Source organism: Chelonoidis abingdonii, chromosome 16 (genome assembly GCF_003597395.2).
Source record: "Chelonoidis abingdonii isolate Lonesome George chromosome 16, CheloAbing_2.0, whole genome shotgun sequence".
NCBI classification, from domain to species: domain Eukaryota; kingdom Metazoa; phylum Chordata; order Testudines; family Testudinidae; genus Chelonoidis; species Chelonoidis abingdonii.
This window is the reverse complement of record NC_133784.1, coordinates 11,349,202-11,376,160: the sequence shown is the minus strand read 5'-3', so window position 1 is coordinate 11,376,160 and position 26,959 is coordinate 11,349,202. Positions and strand designations below refer to the sequence as shown.

At 43.2% G+C, this 26,959-nt stretch overlaps 1 protein-coding gene across 3 annotated transcripts in view; it reads right to left on the bottom strand.

Annotated features, from left to right (window-relative positions):
• MARCHF8 (membrane associated ring-CH-type finger 8) overlaps nt 1–26,959 on the bottom strand; it is a 156,286-nt gene that overhangs the window by 92,237 nt on the left and 37,090 nt on the right. For 2 of the 3 annotated variants that reach the window (XM_032797376.2, XM_032797378.2), the window contains exon 2: nt 24,813–24,997. In XM_032797376.2, the coding sequence (XP_032653267.1) occupies nt 24,813–24,914 (102 nt within the window). In that variant the 5' untranslated portion in view covers nt 24,915–24,997. Of the gene's footprint in view, nt 1–24,812; nt 24,998–26,959 lie in introns of those variants that run through there. The other variant, XM_032797377.2, reaches the window with a different exon arrangement.

The window sequence follows — 26,959 nt, the reverse complement described above, 5'->3', positions numbered from 1 at the left end:
TTTGCAAGCAGAGCAGAACCAGTATGTAGCTCACAAAATCCTAGCTCTCTTGTTGTCGCCCACGGCTCCCCACTGCCACCCCACACCCGTGTTTGAAAGACACGCTGCAGCCACTGCACGCTGGCTAGGCTGGCCCAACATGCACCATCCCAGAACAGCCGCTGCAAATGCTGCAAATGTGGCCACACTGCAGTGCTGGTAGCTGTCAGTGTGGCCACACTGCAGCGCTTTCCCTACACAGCTGTACGAAGACAGCTGTAACTCCCAGCGCTGTACAGCTGTAAGTGTAGCCATACCTTAAGGTTCCACAGGACTCTTTGTTGCTTTTTGTAGAGGTAGAGGGGAAGGAGAATGTAAAACTTTGTCTGCAACCAATTGCTCAGGGGTTTGTATCCACTGATACATTCTAATGGGTTTCCTGCTCTGAGACCTTCCATTCAGGCAGAGGTGCCAATACATACAGATTTTCATGATGTTCCTTACCTCAGGATGAAGGGAAGAAATTGATCGGTTAACATTTAAGACATTTGCTGTGTTGTCAAAACCCCCAACCAATACAAACAATGTACAATTTTAAAATGGGTGGTGTCAGGGCTCCTTTCTCCAAATCCCAGAATCAAATGCTTTGTTAAAATTCAGCCTGCCACCAATCCGCAACAATGGGATTTTAAAAACAGCAGAAGGTTGGAAAAAACAGTAGAAAAAGTAAAGCTGAAGAGAAATTCTGACTAATTTTGAAGGCCTAAATTGGCTCTATGGCAAAACTCACCATTGACGGAAGCAGGGGAGATAGAAATTATATTAACTAGAACTGGTATTATGTATCTTTGAGTAGCTAAGTAGCTCAGATATCATGGTGACAGGAACCACAGAAATACCCACACATAATTGACAACATAGCTACACTGCAAATTTCATAGGCATTCTCCAGTGTCACACACAAAGTAGTCATTAACCTAGAATAATCTATGGTGTCACCTGAATGGGATGCAGAGCACACCGTAACAGGAAGGCAAAAACTGCTTAGCTGTCATGAAGCACAAAGCTTTAAGATCTTCATTCTGGCTCCTCAAATAGGGGAGATGCAGGCCTTCAAAAAAGGCATCTTCTTCCAGTAGAAATTCTCTCTACCCATCCAAAAGATGCCAAGTCATCTGCTAAACATGAGTTTGCAGGGCAATACTGTGTTCAAAAGGGCTAATGTGATCTTTGATCTATACACAGATGAATCTCAAGTAAGATGAAGGAGGTTAGATTACCTCTGCCTTTGGCAATGGTGTGACCACTGCTGGAATATTGTGTCCGGTTCTGGTGTCCACAGTTCAAGAAGGATGTTGATAAAGTGGAGACCGGTCAGAGAAGAGCCATCACAAGGATTAAAGAATTGGAATGCATGCCTTACAGTGAAAGTCAAGCAGTTCAATCTAGTTAGCTTATCAAAGAGAAAATTAAGGAGTGACTTGATCACAGTCTGTAAGTACGTATACGGGGAATAGAAATATGATAATAGAGGGTTTTTCAATCTAGCAGAGAAAGGGCAATGACAAGAACCAACAGCTGGAAGTTGTAACTAGACAGTCAGACTGGAAATAAGTCACATTTAACAACAGTGAGGGCAATTAACCTTTAGAACAATTTACCAAAGGTGGTGGTAGATTCTCCATCACTGGAAATTTTTAAATCAAGGTTGAATGTTTTGCTAAAAGATACGCTCTAGCACAAGCACAGCTACTGGATTTGAAGAAGGAATTAATACAAGAAAATCTTGCAAACCATGTTATACAGGCGGTCAGATTAGACGAGCACAACAGTCCCTATGGGCCTTAATATCTAGGAATCTCCCCATCTGAGATGGAGGGGAAAAAAATCCAGGCTGGGTGACCTCCTACACACAGCAAATGATCATCTGTAGCCACCTTTCTGATAAGTGCTGACACTGGATGTAAGACTACCTTTTCTTTATCAAAGACTGAAAATAAAGAGAAGCAAGAGATGGATGCTGCCCTTCTGGCAGACGTGACAGTCACTAGAAAAACAACTTTCAAGGACAAAGAGTGATGTGTTGGCTAAAAAAAAGCCTCACTTGTAGAGTCTCTTAAATTATATTACCGATCTGTACCATGGTAAATCAAGTCCTTAATCCTTGCATTGCTGCCTACTCTAAGGAAGTGACCAGCCAAATAATGGGAAACACAAAGCTACAACCAGCTGAAAAAAGGCCAGCACCAGGTTATGAAGGACTTCCATGATAAAATGAATTCAGAGGAGAAATGGTCCATGCCCTCCAGTCAATGTTAAATGCTTTAGATGCTCATGCATTCACCACATCAAAACCTTCTCGTGATAGCTCACGGTTCTTCATCAAGTCTGGCTCATGAGGCAGTTCAATTGCTCAAGCAACATGTAAGGCTGTGGTCATCAGTAAGGCTACATTTTAGTCATTGGTATTCTTAGTAAAAGTCATGGACAGGTCACAGTCAGTAAACAAAAATTCATGGCCCGTGACCTGCCCATGAGTTTTACTTAAAATACCAATGACTAAACCTTGGGGGAGAAAGGGGCTGCCCCGGGGACCCGCAGGTGCTGGGGGAGGGCAACCTGGGTGCTGGGAGGGTGAGTGGCCCGGGACCCCCGCTGGTGCTGGGGGGGGGGGAGGGGGCGGCGGGAAATTGGCAGGGCTGGCAGGCTTCCTAGCTAGCGCTGCGCCTCCCTCACCTTCCCTCCCGTCCCCCAAGCAGCAGAATTTGCATGTGGGAGGGGCAGGGTATTGGGGCATGAGACGTGGTGAGGCAGGCTCTGGGCGGCGCTTACCTGGGGGGCTCCCTGGAAGCAACAATATCCCCCTCGCGCAGCTGCTAAGTGGAGGCATGGCCAGGCAGCTCTGTGCACTGCCTCCGCCCAGGACACCACCACCCCTGCAGCTGCCATTGTTTGGGAGGTGGCCAAGGGGAGCTGCAAGGGCAGTGCCTGCAGCCAGAGGCAGCACACAGAGCTGCCTGGACACGCCTCCATCTAGCAGCTGAGTGAGGGGGATGTCACTGCTTCCGGGGAGCCCCCCAGGTAAGCGCTGCCCAGAGCCTGCCTCACCACATCTCATACCCCAACCCCCTTCCCCTCCCACACCCATACTCACCCTGAGCCAGGCACACTGGCCACTGAAAAAGTCATGGAGACCACAGAAAGGCACAGAATCCATGACTTCAATGACCTTTGTGATAAACCTGCAGCGTTAGTCATTAGTAATTTTATTGGTAAGCCCTGAGAATGTCTGTTACATTCCTCTAGTTGCAACCTGCATTGCTAAACTGCTGTGTCCCCTTACCTGTCCAGCCTCGGATGCCTTTTACATTGCTTTGCTAATGAATAGCAATCACTCCTGGTTCTGCTCACTCATAGCCACTAGCATGTACACTCCCAGCTGAATATGTGAATGCTCTCCCAGCCATCCATGTACAGATACAGGGAGATGCCTGCATATCCCTTAGTTCCAGTCTTGTCCCCCAGAAATGTGCATCTTGTACTATTCTGTAGCCCAGTGGCCAGTACAAGCTCATAAATAATCCGCCATTCCAACAATGGGTAATGAGTATGCACCAGCCCAGTTGACATGAGTAGATATTTCCCAAACACTTTAAACACACACACTAGTTTACATAAAACAACAACAAAACAAGTTTTTTAACTAGAGAAAGATAAATTTTATGTGGTTATAAGCGGTAAGACATAGAAGTTAGAATTTGTTAAAAAAAAGAAATAAAAAGATAAAACCACAAGCTAATGCCTAAACTTTACCAAGCTAAATAAGATTTGAAGCAAACATCGTCATGACACCAGATACTTCAGGGAATTCACAGTTCACAGGCTGGATTTCCTTTCAGCCTGGGACCATTCCCCTTAGTTCAGTGTTCTTCAGGTATTCACCTTATCTCTCTGCGCTCAGAACATCAATGGAGAGGACAGGAGGTTAGAGGCATTTTCCTCCCCTTCTTATAACCCAACCCTGGTGTTCTGGAAAAATCCTTGCTGGGTCATGTGGGCAAGCAGTTCGTTCCATGGCATACATGAGCTCCAAACAATCTTTCAGATGAATTGTAAATTTCTTGTTTGCAACTTCGCTGCTGGTGAATTTCCGATTAAGATGATAATGGCTCTTTAGCACTTTGCTGGCATGCCAATGTGTGTTTGTCTCTGAGGAATTGATTTATTGGTGTTACCCAGAATTACAACCTATTTCAGTAACAATCATACAGCAAAATCTCAATTTCACATGCAGTGTTGTTACACACATTTCAACAGGATAATGATGATATTCAGCATATTATGAGTTTTCAAATACTCCACAAGATATAATTTGTACAAAATATAAACCATATAAAAGTCATGAACATGGGGTACTGGTGTCACATGGGGTACAGGGTGTCAAAATATCCCAAGAAGTCTGAAAGCCATGAGAATGCCAAAGACTTGTCCCTCCTGATTTACTCCAGATCTTGATGAATGAGGACAATGATCAGCTCAGGCTGAGGATCCTGCTAACAGATGCTAATCTATTTGTATTTCCTAAGCACCAATAGCATGTCCAAATTTGTTTACAATCTAAAAGACAAACACAGAATCATAGAAGTATAGAATTGGAAGGGACCTTGATAGGTCATCAGATGAGGCAGCACTGGGAGACTCAGAGAACAACTAGTAATGTGGTTTGTTTGTACAGGTGGGAGGGCAATGGTGATATTTTGCTGCAGGATACAGTGTGCGCACCCTTATGGAAGAAACAGATTCCTCAGAAGGGAATTAAATTAAGGGAAGTTACACTGGGCCCCAAGTTTCAATTGGATCCTCTAGGAACTCTCTAAAGTAAAACAAACAACAACCAAGTTGTTCCAAGTGAAGGGGCAGCATGGATAAAAGCATGAACATAAAAGTAGGACTAGAAACTAAAGCGTATGTTTGGAGACCAGGATACCTACAGCATTACAACGTCACCCTGCTGTTCTCCATTTTAAAAGGTCCTTTGCTGGGAGACCCTTGTTGTCAAAGAGAATCAGGAACAGCTGGGAGTAAGAGTCTGAGTCATTCATTTCACTGTGCAACTGCTGAGAGCAGTGCACGTAAAAAGGTTTGTAACTAAGCTGTCTGATTCTGTGACTACATAACCATTGTTGTGAGTGCTTTCTCAACACAACTAGTTCAAGAGCTCTCATTTAGGTTATGCTGATGTGCCTCCAATAGCAAAATGGTTCTAGCTCCTACTCATTTCCCCAGCCAAGTGTGCATTGTTATCACAAGATGGTTCTGGCAGTGGACCTCTCCAGCTAAGATTGCCTCTCTTTCTTACTAGCTGAGTGATGGCTGTGCAGACTTGGGATTGACACCTCATCTTCTAATTGGCTCAGATGGAAATGGCTATACCTTGCAAGCTCATGAACTACACACAAGTGCATCTGCACTACAATGCCAGGCTCCAAGAGCTTCCTCCACATCTTCCGTTTCAGCAGTTTGCTCTCTGGAATAACTATAATACTATGCACAGTTGTTAACACTTTCCATCTGAAGATCTGAACCACTTCACATCTATAATTTTAACAACCACTATGATGCAACTGAGGCACAAAGGGATTAAATAACAACTTGCTCAAAGTCTAAAAATTATGAGTGAGTAACAAAAGCTAGGAAAAGAACCTTACAGTCTTAACTCTCAGTCTCGTCCTCTAAATCACTAGACAGCATTCTCTCCAAATGTTAACATGACAGAATGTTAACTAAATGAAAACAGAAATGTGCTACACCTCTGATCTAGAGAGTGCAACATGCTAGCCATTAAAAAACCCTTTACCTTTTTCCGATGATGTGTTAGAACATGAGAACTGAAAAAAACAGCAGCAGTAGCAGCCTTATTACTTGTGCACAAAAAGTTGTATGCCATCTAGGATTTCATCTCTTACCAGAAGAGTATAAATACTGCTTTTAAGATTCCACTATCAAACAACTAAAAAGAATCTTCCGCACGAGAGTCACAGCACTCAGTTTTCCAAGATGCCCAGTGATGTACAGCACGTACCTGGGAGCAGAAAGCGGTTTCAAAATTCAGATTATTCTTTGAGGCAATTAGGACACACTGAAAATTTGTGCTCTAAGATCCATCCTTACTATCTATTAATGTAGGATGTACAAAGGGTTAAGATGTGCACCCTCAATTGTTACTTGCTGCCCTTTCTGCTCAGCTTTTGCAGTGAATAGTTTTATAAACTGTATCTGATGAAACAGACTGGAACAAAGTCTGGAGAATAAAGACAGTATTTCAACCCTAGCTTTCAGTGTTTTCAGTTTATAATACAGTTGCAGTTTATAATACAGTCCCTACTGAAAAATATATATACACACACAAAAAATGTTACAATATACATATAGTTACACATAAAAACTGTAAAAATAAAAAAAAAATCTATTCATTACATGATGAGTTGCTATTTTTCCACCCACAAGACCCTGCCTTGTTCAGTGCACAGAACTGGTGCGCAGGGGGCAGAATTAAGGTTAAACTGACAACTGTAAATGCAGCATGTCCTAATTTTTGAGTGCTTAACTTTGCAACCTAAAACAACATTATTTTAACAGTTTTTGTGTATGTCTGAATACACATTTCTCCAGAAACTCACACACAAAATGTGCATTTAACACACAGGTTAATCCAAAGAACACTGCTGACATTCAATCAGCTACAACTATCATCCTGCTGTACACAATCTCTCATAGACCCATAAAGATACGTTGCAAAACACACAAAACACAAACTTGCAATTACAAAAGTAAAGTCCAAATTCACTGAAATCAGTATTGCTATGCCAATTGACACCAAGAGAAATTGGCCATACATAAATCAGATCCTTCTTTGAACAGATACCATATACCATCTTTCTCTTTATCTTTCTAAATGTCAGATTTCAGTTCCTGACTCATAGAAAATGAAACCTTGAACTGTAGACACTGACAGCACCCAACAGACCTTTATACTCTTTGCTTAAGAAGGAAAAAGTGCTTTGACTTGTAGCAGTCATAGGTAAGCAGTTTTTGTTTTGTTTTTTTTAAACAGTACAGTGGCACTGCCTGCTACCAAAGAGATAAACACACTTAGTAGCAGACATGGGACTCTCACTTTTGGGACTGGTGACAAGTAAACAGATCCCAAAGGGAGACTTTGTTTCTAGGTGTGAGGATGCCATGCTCATGTGGCTGTGTGCATAACAGCTTTGCACAGGGTAGAACTGTGCAGAGAATGGATGGGCCAAGGCATTCTTAAGAGAGAGTTCCATTTTCCTTGCAAGGTTCCCTCATAACTGGTGTAAAACCCAGCCAGAAATAAATCACAAGCAGAAAGAAATTTTAAGTCCACCCACAACATTTCAGAGATTTGAGAGTTCTCAAAGGGACACCATCAACTTGAAATCTAGTCACTTTTCAAAAATGAGTTTCAAGTCGCTAAGTCACCTGCCACTGAGCCTTGCTGCCAGATTTTGTAGTTTACTGTGCTTTTAAAATGGTTTTTCCTTCCTCTAACAGTGTGAATTACACAAACAACAGAAGAAACTGATTAACTGATCATAGAGAGTGACTCAGACTATGGCAGCACTTTGTCAAAGCAAACAAACCAGGGCACAAAAAATTCCCCCCTAATCTCTTTCACTTACAGGAATCTTAAGCCTGTCTTGCAACAACAGCAGGTAAGCATGAAGCAATATTATTTTTAAACTGATGGCTTCCTTTTAATGGACATTTAGCCTAGCGCAGGGGTTCTCATGACAAATTTTTGGTGGCCTCACAGTGCGGCCACCAACTTTTGCTGGTGGCTGCTCTGACAATTTTTCCTAAAATACTTAATTAACTTTAGGAAATACAAATAAATATGCACATCAATATCACTGTAATTTATTTATTGCTAAGCTAGTAAGTCTGCTGCTGTAACAAGTGATATTCGTATGTTAATATTTTTCACAGCCTCCCAGTTAGCTTCTCAGTCTGCTGTGAAATGTGATAATAACAAACATAGAAGTATCACTTTTCACAGCAGACTTACTTAACTCTGGCACTCCTGGGGACAAATTAAACCCTGGATGGGGAGGTGGATAGATAGGCAGCAGGGGCCAAGGGTAATGAGGGGTGGGAGAGGTAGCGGGGAGCTAGAGCCAGAGCCTGAAGCCCGGGGACGGCGCCCCAGGAAGGAGTTTGAAGCCCCGGGGCCGGGGCCAGAGTCCGAAACCCCACGACCAGGGAACAGGGACAGAGCGCAAAGCCTGAAGCCCCATGGCCAGAGCCTGCCACCCCAGGGCTGAAGCCTGAGCTCCGCCCGGGAAGGTGGGGAACTCATAGGCTGCCTGCTCCTCCAGTGTTGTGCCCCAGGTGTCTCCAGGGGGGGCAGGGCCCAACCCCTGCTGGCAGCCCCAACAACCAGCACCAAGGCGGCACATCCAGGAGAAACAGGAAGGCAGACGGGCAGCTGCCTTCCCCCCTCCAATCACTGCCCATGAGGCTGTGGCCACAAGAAAAGCCCTGAGTGGCCGCATGCAGCCATGGTGGCAGCATTTGAGAAACGCTGGCCTAGTGGCTGATAAAACCATTGCAAAGGTGGTCTAGTTAGGACCTGGATGCTCCAAAGAACTCACACCTGGGTGGATCCCCAGTAACTTCAGTGGGTCTCTCATGAGCATAGGCACGTGTCCACAGGCAGCTCCTTGCAGGGTCAGGGCCTAAAAGACCTTAAAAAATTGGCCATGGCACTTCATAACATATAAGCCAAAATGATTTTTATGATTTAATGGATCCATACAGTAACACACTTGCGTATGCGTATGCATCTATGTGTGGGCGTGCTTGTGCATGTCTCAATAGACTGAAGTGTTGCTGTAGTTAAATAGCATCAGAGTTTCCATAATAGAACAGTATTTTTTCAAAGATATGTAACTCAGATAAGTGTGTTTCAATTTGTTCAAGGAAAGTGAATTTCTCATTAACACTAGATAGAGAAGATTATGAGTTAATAAGCAAGAGAGGCAGCTTACAGCTCCAATTTAATGCAACAGCTACAGGTCAGAGACCCTAGCACAGAGAATTAACTACTCTTTCTGGGTCTCGAGGCACTAGAGCAGGGGATCCAGAAAAAAAGCAGCAGATGAAATAAAAATAAAGACCACATACAAACAAGTCTGATCACATGAAAACATCAATAGCCGAGACTTTGAAGCCTTTTCCATACATAACAGTTGCTGCATTGTCATTAGGTTTTGTAATTATTACTGATAAAAATGGACTCTTTCGTCTTTTCTCCTTCAAATCCTCTTCAAAACCCACTTCCTTCAGCTTGCCTTCCGTAATTCATCTCCACTCAGAACCCATCTGCTCACTTTCTCCCTCCCCACCCAGTATACAATTCAAGATAAACACAAAGAAGAAGAAAATTATTCTATGTGAATCCTTTGTAGATAATGCTTATGCCAGAGCAGCTTCCCCGTCTCCCTGTTTTCTGTGGTCTCCTTTCTTCCTTAGTCTGCTGTCATTCTTCTTGGGTTTCTGGCAAACAGAGTGGGCGAATGATTAAAATCCGAGATTGGGACTCTGGTGCCCTGGTTTCTAATCCAGCTCTAACTCAGAAGACAGTGTTAAATTAGGAAGGTCATTCTTTATTTTACATTTCTCCATCTTCAGAATAGAAGTAACAGTTACTTAACCTCCCAGGGAGGGTGAGAGACTCAAATCAGTTAGGCCCTGATCCCGCAATCAGATCCTTGTAAGTGGACCTTTGGCTACAGTGCAGTTCTGCACCAGCATAAGGATCTGCCCCTGCAGACCTGACTGCAGAATCAGTGGGTACATGTACACAGGGATTAAAGACAGGGCCGGCGGGAAAAAAAAAACAACCTGCGATCATGGTTGGCAGTACTGCAGATGGTACGGTAGACACTTGAACTGCAAAGTACCATGCCCATCACGGGTTTGGTACGAACAACAATTATAGTTGTCATAATAAAAAAGCAAATAAAGAGTTGTAATCAGGAAACTCTAAGACAAAAAATAGGTATCATGGTGAGTGTCTTAGTGAAGCTTGTGGTCCTGTGAATGCATGTTGGAGGGAAGGAGACTCTTTCTTGTTAGTCACTTTTCCTTGCTAGTTAGTCCTCTACACTGCTATGTTTACCTGCTATTCAAGCTAAATATAATCTGAGTAGGAGTAAATCAGGCACATAAAAAAAGTGTCAGTCAAAGTCAAGCCAATCTGAAAAATGAAAATCAAATGTGAAATATGAATACCAAATATGAGAATACCAGGTTCTTGTAAATTTCACAGATACAGAAAAATTTTATAGATTACCACATTATGACTGCAAGAGTACAATTCAGAAAGCTGTTACAATCATCTCGATCCCTGAGCAGTCTGATATGATAATGCAGAGATTTCAGAAAATGAAACATTTTTCCATCTGATAACCATACGTGTACATGTCCAGGTGCCACCAACACACACTGACAGGTTGTCTTTGTTGACTTGTTAGGCAGGATAAGTATCTGTGATGGGGTATAGAAACCCCACGCCATGCTGAAGGGGTTAAAAGACAATACTGGGCACAGGTAGCCCCACTTCTCTGGGCCTGTCAAGCATGCTATGATTGGAGAACTGCCCTCAGTTCCTTCTCTGTCTGAATGGCCAACAAGAACAGTCTGAAGCAGAGAGGAAAGAAAGCAGGCAGAGGAACACCCCTAGGGGGGCACATCTCAAAGAACCAGTTACAGCACAAGGTGAGTAATTTTTTCTTCTTCTTCAAGTAGCGTCCCTACGGATGCTCCACTTCAGATGACACCTGAGCAGTATCCTCACAGGGAGGAGAGAGCTTCGGAAATAAGTCTGAGACTGAAGACAGTACAGCAGAACCAAGTGCCTCATAATGTTTAGAAAATGTATGCACTGAAGCCCATGGAGCAGCTGTGCACATCTCAGATGCTGGAATATTTTTGAGTAATGCTGTGGAAGTTGCTTGTGATCTGGCAGAGTGCTATAATCCTTTGCGAGAGGTAAGACATCAGCTGCATCTTAGCAAACAGTAATACACTCATAGATCCATCTTGACAGTCTATGTGAATCACAGACGTGTAAGACTGGAAGGGCCCTTAAGCGGTCATCTAGTCCAGGCCCCTGCACTCAAGGCACAACTAATCAATAACTAGACCATTCCTGAACATATGAATGGCCATAGTGGGTCAGACCAAACGTCCATCCAGCCCAGTGCCCTGTCTTCCAACAGTGGCCAATGCCAGGTGCCTCAGAAGGAGTGAACCTAACAGGTAATGATCAAGTGATCTTTCTCCTGCCATCCATCTCCATCCTCTGACAAACAAGAGGCTAGGGACACCATTCCTTACCCATCCTGGCTAATAGCCATTAATGGAATTAACCTCTCATTGATATTTAATTTAGTTCCTTTTAAACCCGCTGTTATCGTCCAGCTCTCAACCTTCTGAGCAGCGAATTTCCACAGTTTACTGGTGCTCGTAAGAAAACTCCTTTTATTTGTTAATCACTGATGACACATTTCATTTGGTGCCCCTATCTATAATTATGGAACAAGTAATAACTTTTCCTTACCACTCTCCTCCACACCAACTCATATTTTATATACCTCATCATTCCCCTTAGCTCCCTGTTCCAAAGCTGAAAAGTCCTAGCCTCTTAATCTCTCCTCATATGGGACCTCCTCCAAACCCCAATCTGTTTAAGTTGCCCTTCTCTGACCTTCTAGCCAATATTCTTTGAATAGGAACAATCGTAAGCAGTATTGCAAGATGGGTTACCATGGATATACAGGCAAAAATTACTTCTCTCCGTCATTCTCTATCTTTTTTGTAATAATTCTAAATCCTGTTTGCTTTTGACTGCCGCTACATTCTGCGTGGACCGTCTCAGAGACCTATCCACATACTCCGAGATCTTTTGATAGTTGTAGCTAAATAGCCCCCATCATATTGTATGTATAATTGGGTATTTCTTCCAATGTGCATTACTTTACATTTATCCACATTAAATTCATTTGCCATTTTTTTTGCCAGTCACCTTAGTTTATGTGAGATTTTCTGATGTTTCTCCACATCTCTTTGTCTTAACCCATCCTGAGCATTTAGTATCGCAACTCTCACCTGCACTGTTTTACTCCTTCTCCAGATCATTTATAATAGATTGAATAGACTGGTCCTAGGACCCTTTGAACACTAACTTAGTTACCTCCCTCCAGTCTGATTACTATTTTATCCTACCGCTTTTCCTTCTTAACCAGTTCTCAGTCCATGAAAGATTCTTTCCCTCTATCCCGACAACTTAATTTATGTAAGATGCTTTGGCTGAGAACCTTGTCAAAGGCTTTCTGAAATCTAAGTACACTAATGTCACTGACCCCTTGTCCACAGTGTTGTTGACCCCTTCAACGAACTCTTAATAGATGAGTAAGACATATTCCTACGAAAACAATGTTGTATATTGCCGCAACAAGTTACTTTCTTCTATGTTCGACAATTCTTTACTATGTTCAAACAATTTCCCAGTACGCGACATTAGACTACCAGTCTTAATTGCCGGATCACCTCTACAGCCTTTTAATATGCATTACATTAGCGATCTTCCAGTCACTGGGTACCGAAAGCGACTTTAAAGACAGGTTACAAACCATAGTAAAGTTCTCCCAATTCACATTGAGTTCTTCAGAACTCTTGGATAATGTCATCTTGTCCCGTGACTTGTACTGGTACTTTACAATCATTTCCAAAACCTCCTCTAATAACTGTCAATCTGTGATAATCCTCAGATTGCCACCGTACAAAAGACGGCGAGGTTGGGAATCCCAACATCCTCACCGTCAACTGAGGCAAAGAATTCTTAGTCTCTTCTGCAATGACTTATCACTTTAAGTGCTCCTTTGTATCCGCGATGCCAGGGGCCCACTGCGGGTTTAGACAGCGCTTCTGCTCTCGAATTTTTAAAAAAACAGTTGTTATGCCTTTATTTGGCTAGCTGTCTCAGACTCACTTTTTGGGGCTTTTCTTATCACATTTTTATACTTAATTTGGCAGTGTTTATGCTCCTTTCTATTTACCTCACTGGGATTTGACTTCCACTTTTTAAAAGATGTTTTATCTCTCACTGCTTCTTTTACATGATTGTTAAGCCACAGTTGCTCTTTTTTAGGCCTGGGCTACACTACTCGGGGGGTTCGAACTAAGATACGCAACTTGAAGTCGAAGTATCTTAGTTCGACTTACCTGGCTGTCCTCACGGCGGCAAATTGACTGCCATGGCTCCCCCATCGACTACGCTTACTCCTCCTGCTGAGGTAGAGTACGGGCATCTATTAGCAGATCGATTTATCGCATCCAGACGTCGAACACTACCCAGCAGGTAGTACAGACGTACCCTTAGTTCTTTTACTGTGTTTTTTAATTTGGGGTATACATTTAAGTTGGGCCTCTATTATAGTGTCTTTGAAAAGTGTCCATGCAGCTTGCAGGGATTTCACTCTAGTCACTGTACCTTTTAATTTCTGTTTAAATAACGTCCTCATTTTTGCATAGTTCCCCTTTCTGAAATTAAATGCCACAGTGCTGGCCTGCTGAGGTGTTCTTCCCACCACAGGAATGTTAAATGTTGTTATATTACAGTCACTAGTTCCAAGGGGTCCTGTTATAGTTACCTCTTGGACCAGATCCTGCACTCCACTCAGGACTAAATCGAGAATTGCCTCTCCCCTTGTGGGTTCCTGTACCAGCTGCTCCAAGAAGCAGTCATTTAAACTATCAAGAAATTTTGTGTCTGCATTTCGTCCTGAGGTGACATGTACCCAGTCAAGATGGGGATAATTGAAATCCCCCACTATTATTGAGTTCTTTATTTTGATGGCCTCTCTGCTCTCCCTTAGCATTTCATTGTCACTATCACTGTCCTGGTCAGGTGGTCGATAAGAGATCCCTACTGTTATATTATCATTAGGGCACGAAATTCCTATCCACAGAGATTCTATGGAACATGTGGATTAATGTAAGATTTTTACTTCATTTGATTCTACATTTTCTTTCACATACAGTGCCACTCCCCGCCCCTGCATGACCTGTTCTGTCCTTCCGATATATTTTGTACCCAAGAATGATTGTGTCCCATTGATTGTTCTCACTCCACCAGGTTTCTGTGATGCCTAATATATCAATATTCTCCTTTATCACGAGGCACCCTAGTTCACCCATCTTATTATTTAGACTTCTAGTATTTGTGTACAAGCACTTTAAAAACTTGTCATTGTTTATTTGCCTGCCCTTTTCTGATATGTCATTCTTTTTTATGTGAATGTTTCTCATCTGATCTGGCCCACACTTTATCCTCTTCTCCTGACTAAAACCTTGAGAATCTCTATCAATAGACTCTCCTTTAAGAGAAGTCTCTGAAAGGTGTTGTCTGACCTGTTTTTAAAAACCTCCAATGATGGAGATTCCTCAGCCTCCCTAGGCAATTCATTCTAGTGCTTAACCACTCTGACACTTAGAAAGTTTTTCCTAATGTCCAACTTAAACCTCCCTTGCTGCAGTTTAAGCCCATTGCGCTTCCTGTCTTATCCTCACAGGTTCAGGAGAGCAATTTTTCACTCTCTTCCCCATAACCTTTTATGTACTTAAAAACTGTTATGTCCTTGTCTCCACATTAAACAAACCCAATTTTTTCTCTTTCTTCAGGAGGTCATGCTTTTTCTAGACCTTTAATCATTTTTGTTTCTCTTCTCTGGAGCTCCAGTTTTTCCACATCTTTCCTGAAATGTGGTGCCAGAACTGGACACAATACTCCCGTGGAGGCCTAATCAGTGTGCAGTAGAGCGGAAGAATGACTTCTCGCGTCTTGCTTACAACAGTCCTGTTAATACATCCCAGAACGAGGTGTGCTTTCTTGCAACAGTGTTACACTGTTGACTCTCATTTAGCTTGCAATCCACTATATCCCCAGATCCCTTTCCACAGTACTCCTTCCCAAGCAGTCATTTCTCATTTTATATGCATGCAATTGATGGTTCCTAAGTTCATTTGTCCTTATTGAATTTCATCCTGTTTACTTCAGACCATTTCTCCAGATCATTGTGAATTGTAATCCTATCCTCTAGAACACTTGCAATCCCTCCCAGCTTGGCATCATTCGCAACCTTTGTAAGTGTACTCTCTATGCCTCGGCTAGATCGGTACTATGACGATAACTCTGGCATTGTCCTGCCTGATCTTATTCATTACTCTTGGAATTAGTGGTGCTAATGGGAATGTATAGGACAGGCCCTTTGTCGAAGGAAGGGGAAAGGCATCTCCCAATGAGAGGCGACCTAGGCCTCCCCTTGAGCAGAATAAGGAGTACTTCCTGTTCCTGGATGGAATGAACAGGTCAACCTGTGGAAGTCCCCACCTCTGGAATATCCCACAAAAGATTTATGAGTGTAACTCCAATTCCCAGTCTTTGGAGAAGCACCCATGGAGCATATCGGCTACAGCACTTTGGACTCCAGGAAGGTAAACAACTGAATCCAGTGGGTTATACAACAGTTCCAGAACTTTACAGCTTTCGCATACAGGGAGGGGGATCTTGCTCCTCCCTACTAGTTGATACAGAATGTGCAAGCCACATTGTGCGTCATGAGTCTGATTGATTTACCCTTCATTTGTGACTGCCCTAAGTTCTAACAAAATGATATGGAGACCGCTTTCCTGAGGTGACCAGCTGCCCTGAGTTGTGAATGTGTTGAGGTGTGCTTCCCCACCCTACCAGTGTCACAGTTATTGTTGGAGCTCGGGAGATGAAAGGGAAGCCCACACAGACACTGCATTTATCTTTCCAGCAATCCAGAGAGTTCTTCACCTGGAGGGGATCTGTATTTTGTTTGTTCAAACTGTCTCTGGTTGAAGAACAGTTCCTTCTGAATCAGTCATCAAAGCAGGTGAGGCATAATCTTGCATGCTTGGTTACAAAGTGCAAGCTGCCATATGATCCAGGAGCTGCAAACAGTTCTTTACTGCAATACATAGATTGTTGAATCTGGTCAGGACAATTCAGAGCAAAGTTATGAATCTGTCTGTGGGAAGAAAGGCCCTGGATGTCAACAAGTCTAAATATGCCCCTATGAATTTGTATTTAGCTGGAGATCCAACTCCTAAAAGAAAGAGAGATGTCTGGGTGGAAGTTAGTGTTGCTCTGTAAGATCAGCACTTGGGTAGCCAGTCATTATGGGAATGGGATATGGAAAGACTAAAATTGCTTCTCACCAAAGGTAAACAGCCATTACCACTGAAACCCTCAAGAACACACTTGGGGCTGAATGAGGCCAACGGGAAATATTATGTTTTGAAAATGATCATGGCTCAAGGTGAAGTGCAGATATCGCCTGTGTGAGGGATGTATCACTATATAGAAATAGGTGTCTTGTAGGTTGAGGGTTGAAAACCAATCTCCTGCCTCCAGAGAAGGAATTAAAGTGCCAGAGTCACCATCTGGAACTTCTGAGGCGTCACAAATTTGTTTAGTTATCTTTGATCTAAGATCAGTCTCCACTCTCCATCCTTCTTTGGCATGAGAAAATACTTGGAGTAAAACCTTTACCTTGTGAGAGGATGGGACTGGTTCTATTGCTCCTAAACAAAGGAGTGAGTGTACTTGATTCATTATAGTCTCATGAAAGGGGTCTTTGAAGAGAGATGTGAAGTAGATGAAATAATCTGTGACTCACTTGTCTCTTGTAGTATGCCACCAGGCCTGTTGGAAATGGGAAAGGCAGTCTCCAAAAGTGGGGAGGTTAGCAAAGGCTGCAGCTTGCAAAGTAGGTGCGGGGAGGAGTCGAGCCTTCAACCAACCCATCGAAATTGTTCTTTCAATGATGACTGGGTACTGACTGAAGGAGAGTGGGAACTTTTCCTCTAGAATCTGTCTTTTTCTAGCAGGTTCAGTAGTTCTATGAAAACCAGAGAATTGAACCAGAAGTGATCTCTGTGCAGTTTGAGACCTGCTAAATCTCCTGCTGTTTGTAGTGGTGTACATACGCAGAGACCTCAAATGTGGCTCTGGAGTCCTTCAGTGTCTGTAGGGACTCATCTGTAGTTCCTGAGAAGAGCTTCTGACATAAAACATGAGGCCCTCAACCATATTCTGAACCTCCCTTGGGAATCCTGATAACTGTAGCCACAATATCCTGCGCATGACAACTGCTGTGGAGATGGATCCTAGGATGCTTGGAGAGAAGATTCTGGCTAATAACTGACCCTCCTTAGCGATGGCCTGGAAGTGTTCTTTATGTTCCTGTGGAAGATGTTCAATAAAACTTGTTGTAATTCATGTAGTCATCTTGGCCATGATCAGTTGATGGTTTGTGATCCAACACTGGAGGGTCACAGATGAGTAGGCCTTCCATTCAAAAAGGAATAACTGTTTCTGGTCCTTGTGAGGAGTAGACCAGGAGTAAAGCTGTTTACCCTGCTAGTTTACAGATCCACCACTAGGGAATTGGGGTGGGAGGGGGGCCCAAAAATTCTAAGTCCCTTGGGGGACACAATTTTTTTTTCCTGCCCATTAACAAGATGGCGGGATGGTAGCAGGAGTTTGCCACACAATCTTTGCTGGGTCCAGGAGTGCTTCATTCATGGGTAGTGCAACCCAGATAGGTGTTGCCAGCTGCAAAATGTCCAGGAGCTTGTGATGGAAGTCTTTAACCACCTCAGGTGCCAGTCACCCTCTTCACAAGATTATGGAATTGACAAAAACTGTCAGCCACCGATAGTGGTGAAAGCACGACTGCTTCATCCAGAGATGAAGATGAATCAATGATTTGAGGGGTAACCTCTGTGTGTCCTAGCCTCCTGTTCTTCAAAGTCGCCTTATGTTGGGGGCTTGGTGGAGGAGACTGCGTGACCCTTGTCTCCTAGTGCAATGGAACTGGAGATGTGGCAAATTGCTGTCGATATGTTACCCAATGATCCCACTATGTCCATTGGGGAGGCACATATGGGAAAGGAAGTGGTATTCAGAACTGATCCTACCATCACTGATATGGGTAAGAGTTCTTGTCAAAGTATGGGCTTCTGTGATGATATGGAGGGAAACCACAAACTTGGCCTATGTACTCCAGCGCGCAGAGCCCCGTGGCTGCCCCTACACGTACGAGCCGGAAAGGGGACATGCCACTCCTTCCAGGAGCCGTGCAGAGCCACGGCATGCACGGAGTGGGGCAAGCCCCAGACCTTGTTTCCTGGCTGGAGCACCGGAGCAGCGTAAGCCCCCAACCCCACTTACTGACAAGAGCTCGAGGGCTGGATTAAAACGTCTGAAGGGCTGGATACAGCTCCCGGGCCGTAGTTTGCCCATCCCTGGTTTAAAACCTGGTTAGCCAGGGATGCCCAGCCAGGCCAAATAAGCTCCCCAGAAAAAAGGGGGAGAAGAAAAGGAGAGAGGAAAAAATTGAAAACTCTCACTAATTCTGTGCTAACAACCAACATTAATTAGAACACTAAACTAAACTAACAACAATGAAACACATTGAGGCACGCACAAGGCAGACATACTAGATCTCTCTACTGCCTTGGCTTGAGACAGAAGGAACTGCGGGCAATTTGCCTGTACAGCCCCATATACTCTTGGTTCATATAGAGCACATGAACAGGCTGAACAAACACTGCTGATGGAAAATCTATGATCCAGGGCTCAAGAAGCGCATGCGCACCTGAAATAACTTGAAGCGGAGCACCCATAGGGACACTACTCAAAGAACTACCAGCAGGTACTGCAAGGCCTTGTTCCTTTGGACTCTTTCTGTTAAGTGACTGACGGTGTGGATCATAGGGGCCAGGCCTCAAACTGAAGAAACTTAGGTAGGAAGTAAGTAGCCCAGGGCAGCAGACTTAAGACTCATGCAGGGAGGACCCTGCTATTCGTTGCTCTGCACAGGGCCATGGGCTGGGTCCCAGCGGAGATAGTGGGGCCTGGCTCCTCCTATCATACCCTCTTAAGGGCAAAGCCTAGATATGGGTGGAGAGGAGATGATTCCTATCTTAGGGTCAGGAAGAGGCACCTCTACCACCCTGACACAGAGACAAGGTCTCAGAAGTTGGGTGTACTAACCACTATGCTGGCCAGCTGTCTGAGCACCCTATCACAGTGTCCAATCACTACTCTTCAAATTTGCCCAATTTCCTCTCTCTCTCCAGTTAATATATTCCAAAACAAAACTGGAATTTAGAATACATTATGCTGCAGTGTGGTCAAGTGGATAGAGCACAGGACTGGGAATCAGAATACTAGGGTTTTATTCCCAGCTCTGCCATTGGCCTGCTGGGTAACCTTGGACAACTTACTTCACCTTCGTGCCTCAGTTTCCCCATAGGATACTCATACTTACCTTCTTCTAAAGCACTTTGCAATGTACTGATTAAAAGCACTATATAAGAGCGAGCTGTTATATTGTATCATCATCATGGGATGGTTCTGTATTTTTAAGTCTTAGGCTTAGGTCATAATAGCTACTTCTAAGGTTTTGGCAGCCTGCTTGGTAAGCCAGCCTGCTTCCCAGCAGGATCCCACAGGATACTCAGATAGGGGTCATAATAATCAGTCATATCTCCTTGGTCTAAAAGGAGATTTTTTTAAAAAAAAAAAAGGGAAAAGAAACCAACCAATAAAACATACCCCATGGAAGCCCCAGCATTAGCACTTCTAAGCATGGAAACGCTCTGAACACCATACCTAACTAATGATGAGGGAATCTCAAAAGGTTTACAGACTGGATGCTTATCTGAATCAATGGAGAACCTAATCGTGGCATGTGAGACATCAAAACAAACAAAACCCCTCGCCAAAGAATTCCAACAAGCTTTTTTCTAACCTGGCCCTGTAGCAGGGTGGATCCCTGCTTCGGTCCTGAAGGGGTTAAAAACAGCCCAGGGAAAAGGGGCCGGGGCTGGAGAAAGCAGCCTTTTGAGCTGGGCTGATTGGGGAAGTGGCTGCAGCTGGGGCCACACCTCAAACTCAGCCACAGGCCCTTATAAAAGGGCAGAGAAGCCAGGAGCCCAGAGGAGTCTCCCTCTGCATTCAGAGGGAGAAGGGCCTGACTGCTGCAAGGGACCAGACAAGGTACCTAGGGTAAAGCAGTGCCGGAGAAAGGCAGAGGAGCCGGGGAGCTCCTGCCTGGAAAGCCCCAGGCTGCAGCCTAGAATTAGGCCAGGAGGTACTGGGGTGTAGGGTGCAACCCAGGGGTAGGCCAAGGCAGCAGGTCCAAACCCCTTTGCTGATGTTGAGTGGCTGATACTGCAGTCTGCCCCAGGGTGTGGGGCTAGACAATGACTGGCAGTAGCCTACACTGAGGCAAAGTGGGAATAGAGGGCGGGGTTCCCAGGAGGGGGAAACTCTTAAGAGAAAGGGGTTACTGCCAGGGGGCAAAACCCATGTAAAAGGGGCACTGGGGTCCAGGAAGGGACAAGGGGCCCATAGCAGGAACCAAGGCGGATCACCAGCCTGCTGAGGGCGCTCTGAGCTGCAATTTGAGCTAGTTCCCAAGTGACCAGCAGGAGGCAGAGGCGAGTCCCCTCTGGTTACAGGCCCCTTGAGGCATGTTCAGTCAATCACAGAAACAGAACCAATACCATGTGATTTGTTGTGACCAATCACAACCAATCTGTTCAGCTCAAACTTTGAACAGAGTATGCAAAAGAAAAAAAATACCCATTGTGTTTTTGCACCTTGAAAAGGATTGAGAGTTTTTTAAAACCTGCCCAGATAATTTGAAAATACATTTTGACATAAAATAACTTTCATGACAAACAATTGACCCAGTTCAACATAGTCTTGAAAAAGTCCTACTACTGATTTTTCTTCTAAAAACTAAAATCTGACTTTGCAGAAGGACATGATGGAGAGCTAAAATCAGGCCATATAACTCAATATAAATGAAAAAAGGTCATGGGACAGCGTTTCTCAAACTGTGACGGGCAAAAAAGACTGCTAAGCAGGAAGAAATGTATGCCCTGTAGTTGTAGCCATATTTAGCAAGATCTGCACAGTATACTTAAACTCACATAATCATCATTACACCATTCCTTTTATCTAGAGGAACTGGGTCACAGCATGCTTTATAGATTATTATTATTCATCATCTTCTACCCTCTGCTGTTGAGCAATGTTTCTAGGGCTCTGGAGTGGCAACCCCACCCTAGAGAAGGCTGTTTCAAATGTACGTGGAGGGGTTTGTCATAAAATCTCAAACATGTCAATGCAACATAGAACTGCCAGCAGTGTTACTTATCAGTTCAGGACCTATCTAAATCCCTGTTCTCAGACCTGAGGGGAACAGGGATTTACATAGGTACAATGCAATTACTGAAGCTGAAATTTGGCCAGCACAAAGAAGGTTTACACCTTTGCTTTTGTGCTAAGTGCAATGGGATCTTTAAAGACCTCAATTGCTCAGGTGTTTAGTTTCTCATCTCATCTGAAAGATGAGATTCCAACAGTTCAATATCTCTTACCCCATACTTGGCACACAAAACATAGACTGAGAAGACAGAGTATTACTATCCACCCAGTTAGCAACACCATTTCCAGCAAGATTTCCTTGGAGGCCTCCCATACAAGTACTGACTAGACCCAACCCCACTTCACTTTCCAAAATTAAGTCAAAGTTGTCTTTGCAAACGAGAACCTTGGTTGGAATTTTCAGAATGAACAAAGATCCTTAAACAATAAAATGAGTATTACCCGGGGAACTTCATCTATAATAGCAGCATTTTGAAGTACTGGCGCAAATAGGTGTACAACAGTCCACTTCAGCTAGTGAGGAGGGAAAACACAAACAGAGCAACATCTCAACCACACCTCAGCAGCAAGATTGCAATTCCTAAACTCCAACCCATGTCTATATACCTGAATAATTCTGGATATGTTCAAACAGCTACTTGCCATTACTGATTTCATACAGGTTTTATAGTACCTTGTGAACAATGTATTAACCATTCCCCAACTAAGATCTGTAGGAATCTATTCCAAGTGAAGGATCAGTAAGATGCTAATGATGTTATTAATAGCCCTTAAAGCTAATAGTTCATCTCAGTTAAACATAAGAATAATAATCTCTTTATGGCCTTTCCTGTCTTTACTGTAAAAACAGCTGATGTTTAACAGAAGAGACTACTGTGAAACGGTTTTCAATTAAATTAAATCTTGAAAATCACATTAACAAGCATCATAATCTACTCAATTTCCCAGTAATATGTATTAAACACATTATTGACTTCTAAGGATTTAAAGTAGAAATGTTGGACAAAAGCCTTTTACCAGCCTTTCAACAAACTCTGTAAAAGGGAGTTTTGTCACTAACTTCTCCAGTTGCAGGCCTTGAATCCACTTATACAGAGGAACTACACTTCAGCCAGTTCCAAAAAAGCCTTCTGTAAAGATCCAAAAGGATCTCGCTCTGCTTTCCACCATCCATGGAGTTCTAACTCTAAAGCATTAGCCCAGCAAACTTTATGACAAAGGAAGTTACTATTTTATTCTGAAAGTGAAACAAGCACTGATCTGGAGTAACAAAGTCACATCTTGACCTTGAGTAGCAATGGGCAGGATACAGGAAGCTGTGAGATTTCCAACTTGAAATGTTCACTTCAGCATTTATATGGATAATTAAGGATATCCACAATTATATTAGCTAGGAGAAAACAATCAGGGCATAAGCCAAACACTAACTACCAAGTGTTTGGAAGAAGTATCCATTAAAGGCATGCTAGTGCATAATCACAGAGTTTGAGTTATGAAGCCTAGAGTCTCTTTCTTTCCTCTGCAGTGGTTCACAGAATCCTTATTTTAAAGAAACAGATTTTTTTCCAGTCTGACTTTAATATCACATGCTCTTTTTAAACAAAGCTTCCAAGGCACAGTAACTCACCAATACGTCGAAGAAAAAGTAATCAACCCTTCTGACTAAATATCATCAAGACAATTTATAGAAGGAGCTTTCTTAATATGGAAGTAGCAGAGCCTGCGGCCAAAGAGGAAAAACAGGTTTAGAAATAGACCTGGGACTCGCACTCCTGGGACTGCAAAAGGATAAACAGATCCTACAGATATGCATCAGGCATGATCACAGCAAATTTGTATGACTTTCACTGAAGGGTCATCCATTCATACTTTGTTTCATGCCCTAGCAAACAAGCACTGACTCCTTATCTTCTAGGTTGGAGAGTGTGATGTTACTACATGGAATAGGCTGATTCCATATGGAAGAGGAATGGAGTGAAAAGGTATTCTGTAATGAAGGATACCACAGAACAACCACTTACTGCTATAACTGGAAGAAATACAATGTGCTACAGGCAGCAGATGTGAGACTCTAGTCCACCTCCTAGGAGAGGATGTTCCACAACCAACCAAGACTAGCTTCCAGCCTGGACCTACAAACAGAAAGTAGACTCATGCCACCCAGCCACGACAGAGTTGCCCCCAAATGTTAAAGATGTTATTAAGCATGCAGGGCAAAATTCAAAGGCAACAAACTATGGGGTAAGTTACCCATACTGACTTAGATAGTTAATATTTACTTATGGGCTAAGTAGATGTAATTCATACAGCAAAAAGATGGAAGGGGGCAGAGGGGTTGTAGCAGGAGGACATAAGAAGACAGGCACGGCTTTCTTTGTTCCATTCTTTCTTACACTCTCTTGCTGGTTGCTCTTCCTGCTACAACCCTGCCCTTCTAGACCCTTGCCATGTAAATTATGCCTACATAACCAATTTGTAATTTACATCTGATCAGAATTTGGCCTTTCGTGAACGTTTAATCCCAACCTGTGAAATTTCCATCTCCTAGGTTTGTTCCATTACATGAATGTTCTTTTGATCTGTTTTTTTGTGCCAGTAGAAGAGTTTAAAAACACCTAGGAATGCTTTGAAATTCACAGATGACCCAAAATGCAAACATACAGTACATTTTGGACTATAATATTGATACATAATAAAATCTTTGGCTTGGATGGAGGCACAGTATGGACTAAACAGTATTGTCGTGTATGGCACAAGCACATAGTATGCTAGAAAAGAAAGATCGTCAAGCGGTTCAGTAATTAGAATCCAAATCAGTCTCCTATTTTTTTTGGTGTTATGTTTCACTCTGCACAAAGAAAAACAGATGCTTTAAATCTTATTTTTCCGCAGATCACAAGAAGAAAACAATAAAAACAAAAGTAAAGTCTACAGGAGAGCGCCTAGGGTGTCTGTCTCCCCACTGTGATAGTCCATTCTGTGCGGACTACAAAATGATTGCCAATCAATGCCAAAAGCAGAGCCCATGAAGATTTAAAGATGAAGTACACAAGAGTCAAAACACTCACTCAATTGCATACCCATCATACTATTTAGCACAAAAAATGAACAGCAGCAGAAGCTATCATACTACAAGTTCACTAATAATAGCATCACACCCTGCACACAATACACCCTGCTGTCTTTAATTCTTATGCAGAATGAATGGCTGAAATTTTTATTTTGCTGACGTTAGACCACAGTGATCCCCAGTCTTGTGCGGCCTATTATTTAAATAATCAATACAACAATGAAGTAACAAAGGGGCCAGGTATTCCTTGTGCAGTCAATACCCACAATATTAATGGGAATTTCGGTGCAGAAGATATGCAGACTCAGGTCCCATGTGGTAACTGCATTAAGCACTGTTGTTATTAGTCAGAAAGGGTTGGGATAATTTCCTATGAAAACAAGGTTCTGACATTACCTGTTCCTCTCTCTCTTTTTCTTTGGTCTTACTCCTAGAGACTCTGGAAGAGGTGACATCCCGAGCTGGAATGACAGAGATCTGATGCAGTGGCATGTTCATCACACCGTCCTGTCTGGTCCTCTCATTTAAAGGAAGAAGTCTTTGATGCAAGGCTCATTTAGTGACATTGCCGGGCTTTGCACCTAAAGAAAGAATGAAAAGCATTAGCATTGTTTGAAATTAAATTATTCTGATGTATTTTTTAACCATCCAAGTTAAACAACAAATCAGACTAACACTTCACATCTGCTCTTTGGGTAATAGAACAAAAGCTAGCTTTCGCACACTGGCTGGATCAGAAATTGAAACTCAGGCAGACACGTTCACACCTAGAACAGAGATTCCAATCTGGGGTTTTGGAGCTTTTCATGGGCAATCTGATATTTCCTAATTTTTGAGTGATTTACTTGGCTATCTTAATAATGTTGTCCAGTCTCCTTCAGGGCCAACTCCAGGGTTTTTGCCGCCCCAAGCAGCAAGAAAAAAAAAAAAAAAGCTGTGATCACAATCTGCGGGAGCTCTACTGCCGCCGCTTCAGTCTTCAGTAGCAATTCGGCGGCTGATCCTTCGCTTCGAGAGGGACCGAGGGACCCACCGCCAAAGAGTCGGACGTGCCACCCCTCACCATTGGCCGCCCCAAGCAGCTGCTTGCTGGGCTTGTCCCTGGAGCCAGCCCTAGTCTCCTTGCCCAACCAGTCCCAGTTCCCCCTTCTGGCTCCCAATCCCAGTCTTCTCCCTCAGACTCCTTATTCAATCTAAATCCCACATAAGGCTCCTTGTCCCACTCTCCCCCTCTTCCTGACTCCTTGTTCTAGTCTCTTTACTCGGCGGTCCCAGTTCTCTCTTCACCCCTTGCTCCTTGTCAGATCTGTCTCCCATTCTCCTCCCCATCAGGTTCCTAGTCCCAGTCTCTTTGTTCAGCTAGTCCCCAGTTCCCCCCACCCCTCTTCCTAGCTCCTTGGCTGATCTCAGTATTTTCCCTCCCAGACAACTGGCTCCCAGTCATTCCCCATTTCCCTCTCCAAATTTCAAATCATTGCTCTAAAGAAAGGGGGTTAAATCAGCTTAACTGCATCTCTCCAGGGTGTGGATTTTTCACACCCCAGAGACATGTAGTTATGCCAATGTAACTTTTCAGTGCAGAGCAGCCCTAAGCATGCAAAGTTTTAGTGCATAATGTGAAAATAAGATGTTATGACTGAAACTATTTTGCAGATTTAACTATAGCGAATGCAGTTGTTAACAGCAATTAAGGTGCTCGGACACTATGGTGATGAGTGCTGTATACAGAATAGAACCGAGCAAGTTGGTGGCCTCTGTCCAGTTCCTAATGAACAAAGCACCACATCTCAAAAACCACAACCACAATTGCTACCAAAGAGATCAAAACAGGAATGACCCATAGAGACTGAACTACCTTTCCACTACCTGAGATGGTCACTCCAGATCAGGACTGCACACAGAGAAGGGAAGTTTGCACTGTCACTGCTTGTGTGGCACTTGCTGTGTAGACATGAAAGCAGGATTTTCATTTCCAGGGCTGTACTGAAATTCCTGTGCTAGAGCTGCTCAAGAAACATACCAATTCTTTTTCATAGGAAATTACAAACAAAATTCTCCTGGAAATTTCCCCATGAAGACATTTTTTTCCTCCAATTAAAAAGCCAAACAAAATTGCAAATTTATACTTATCTAGATAGGTTTTCAAAAACCAACTGAGGGATGTTGGTAAACATTTTCAATGTCTAAGAAAAACCAAGTAGGTGAGGTAATAGCTTTTTTTTACTGGTGGAAGAGACAAGCTTTGAAGCTTACACAGACCTCTTCTTCAGTTTTAGTTTTCTCATCAGAAACACCTCCCCCTCCCGGAAAACACTGACCAACATGAAAAATCTCTATTGGTCAAAAAGCCATTTTTAAATTAAATTTATTATATATCCAACACTTTTCATGTCCGCAAATTAAAAGAAAAAAAATGATTCATTTATACGGAAGTGAGCTTTGTAACTTCTCTGGGCATTTGTATAAATAATATTCATACATTAGTAGTGGGAAGAAATCTCTTGAAAGAGGAGTTAATAACAAAATACTGTGAAGCCTGATGA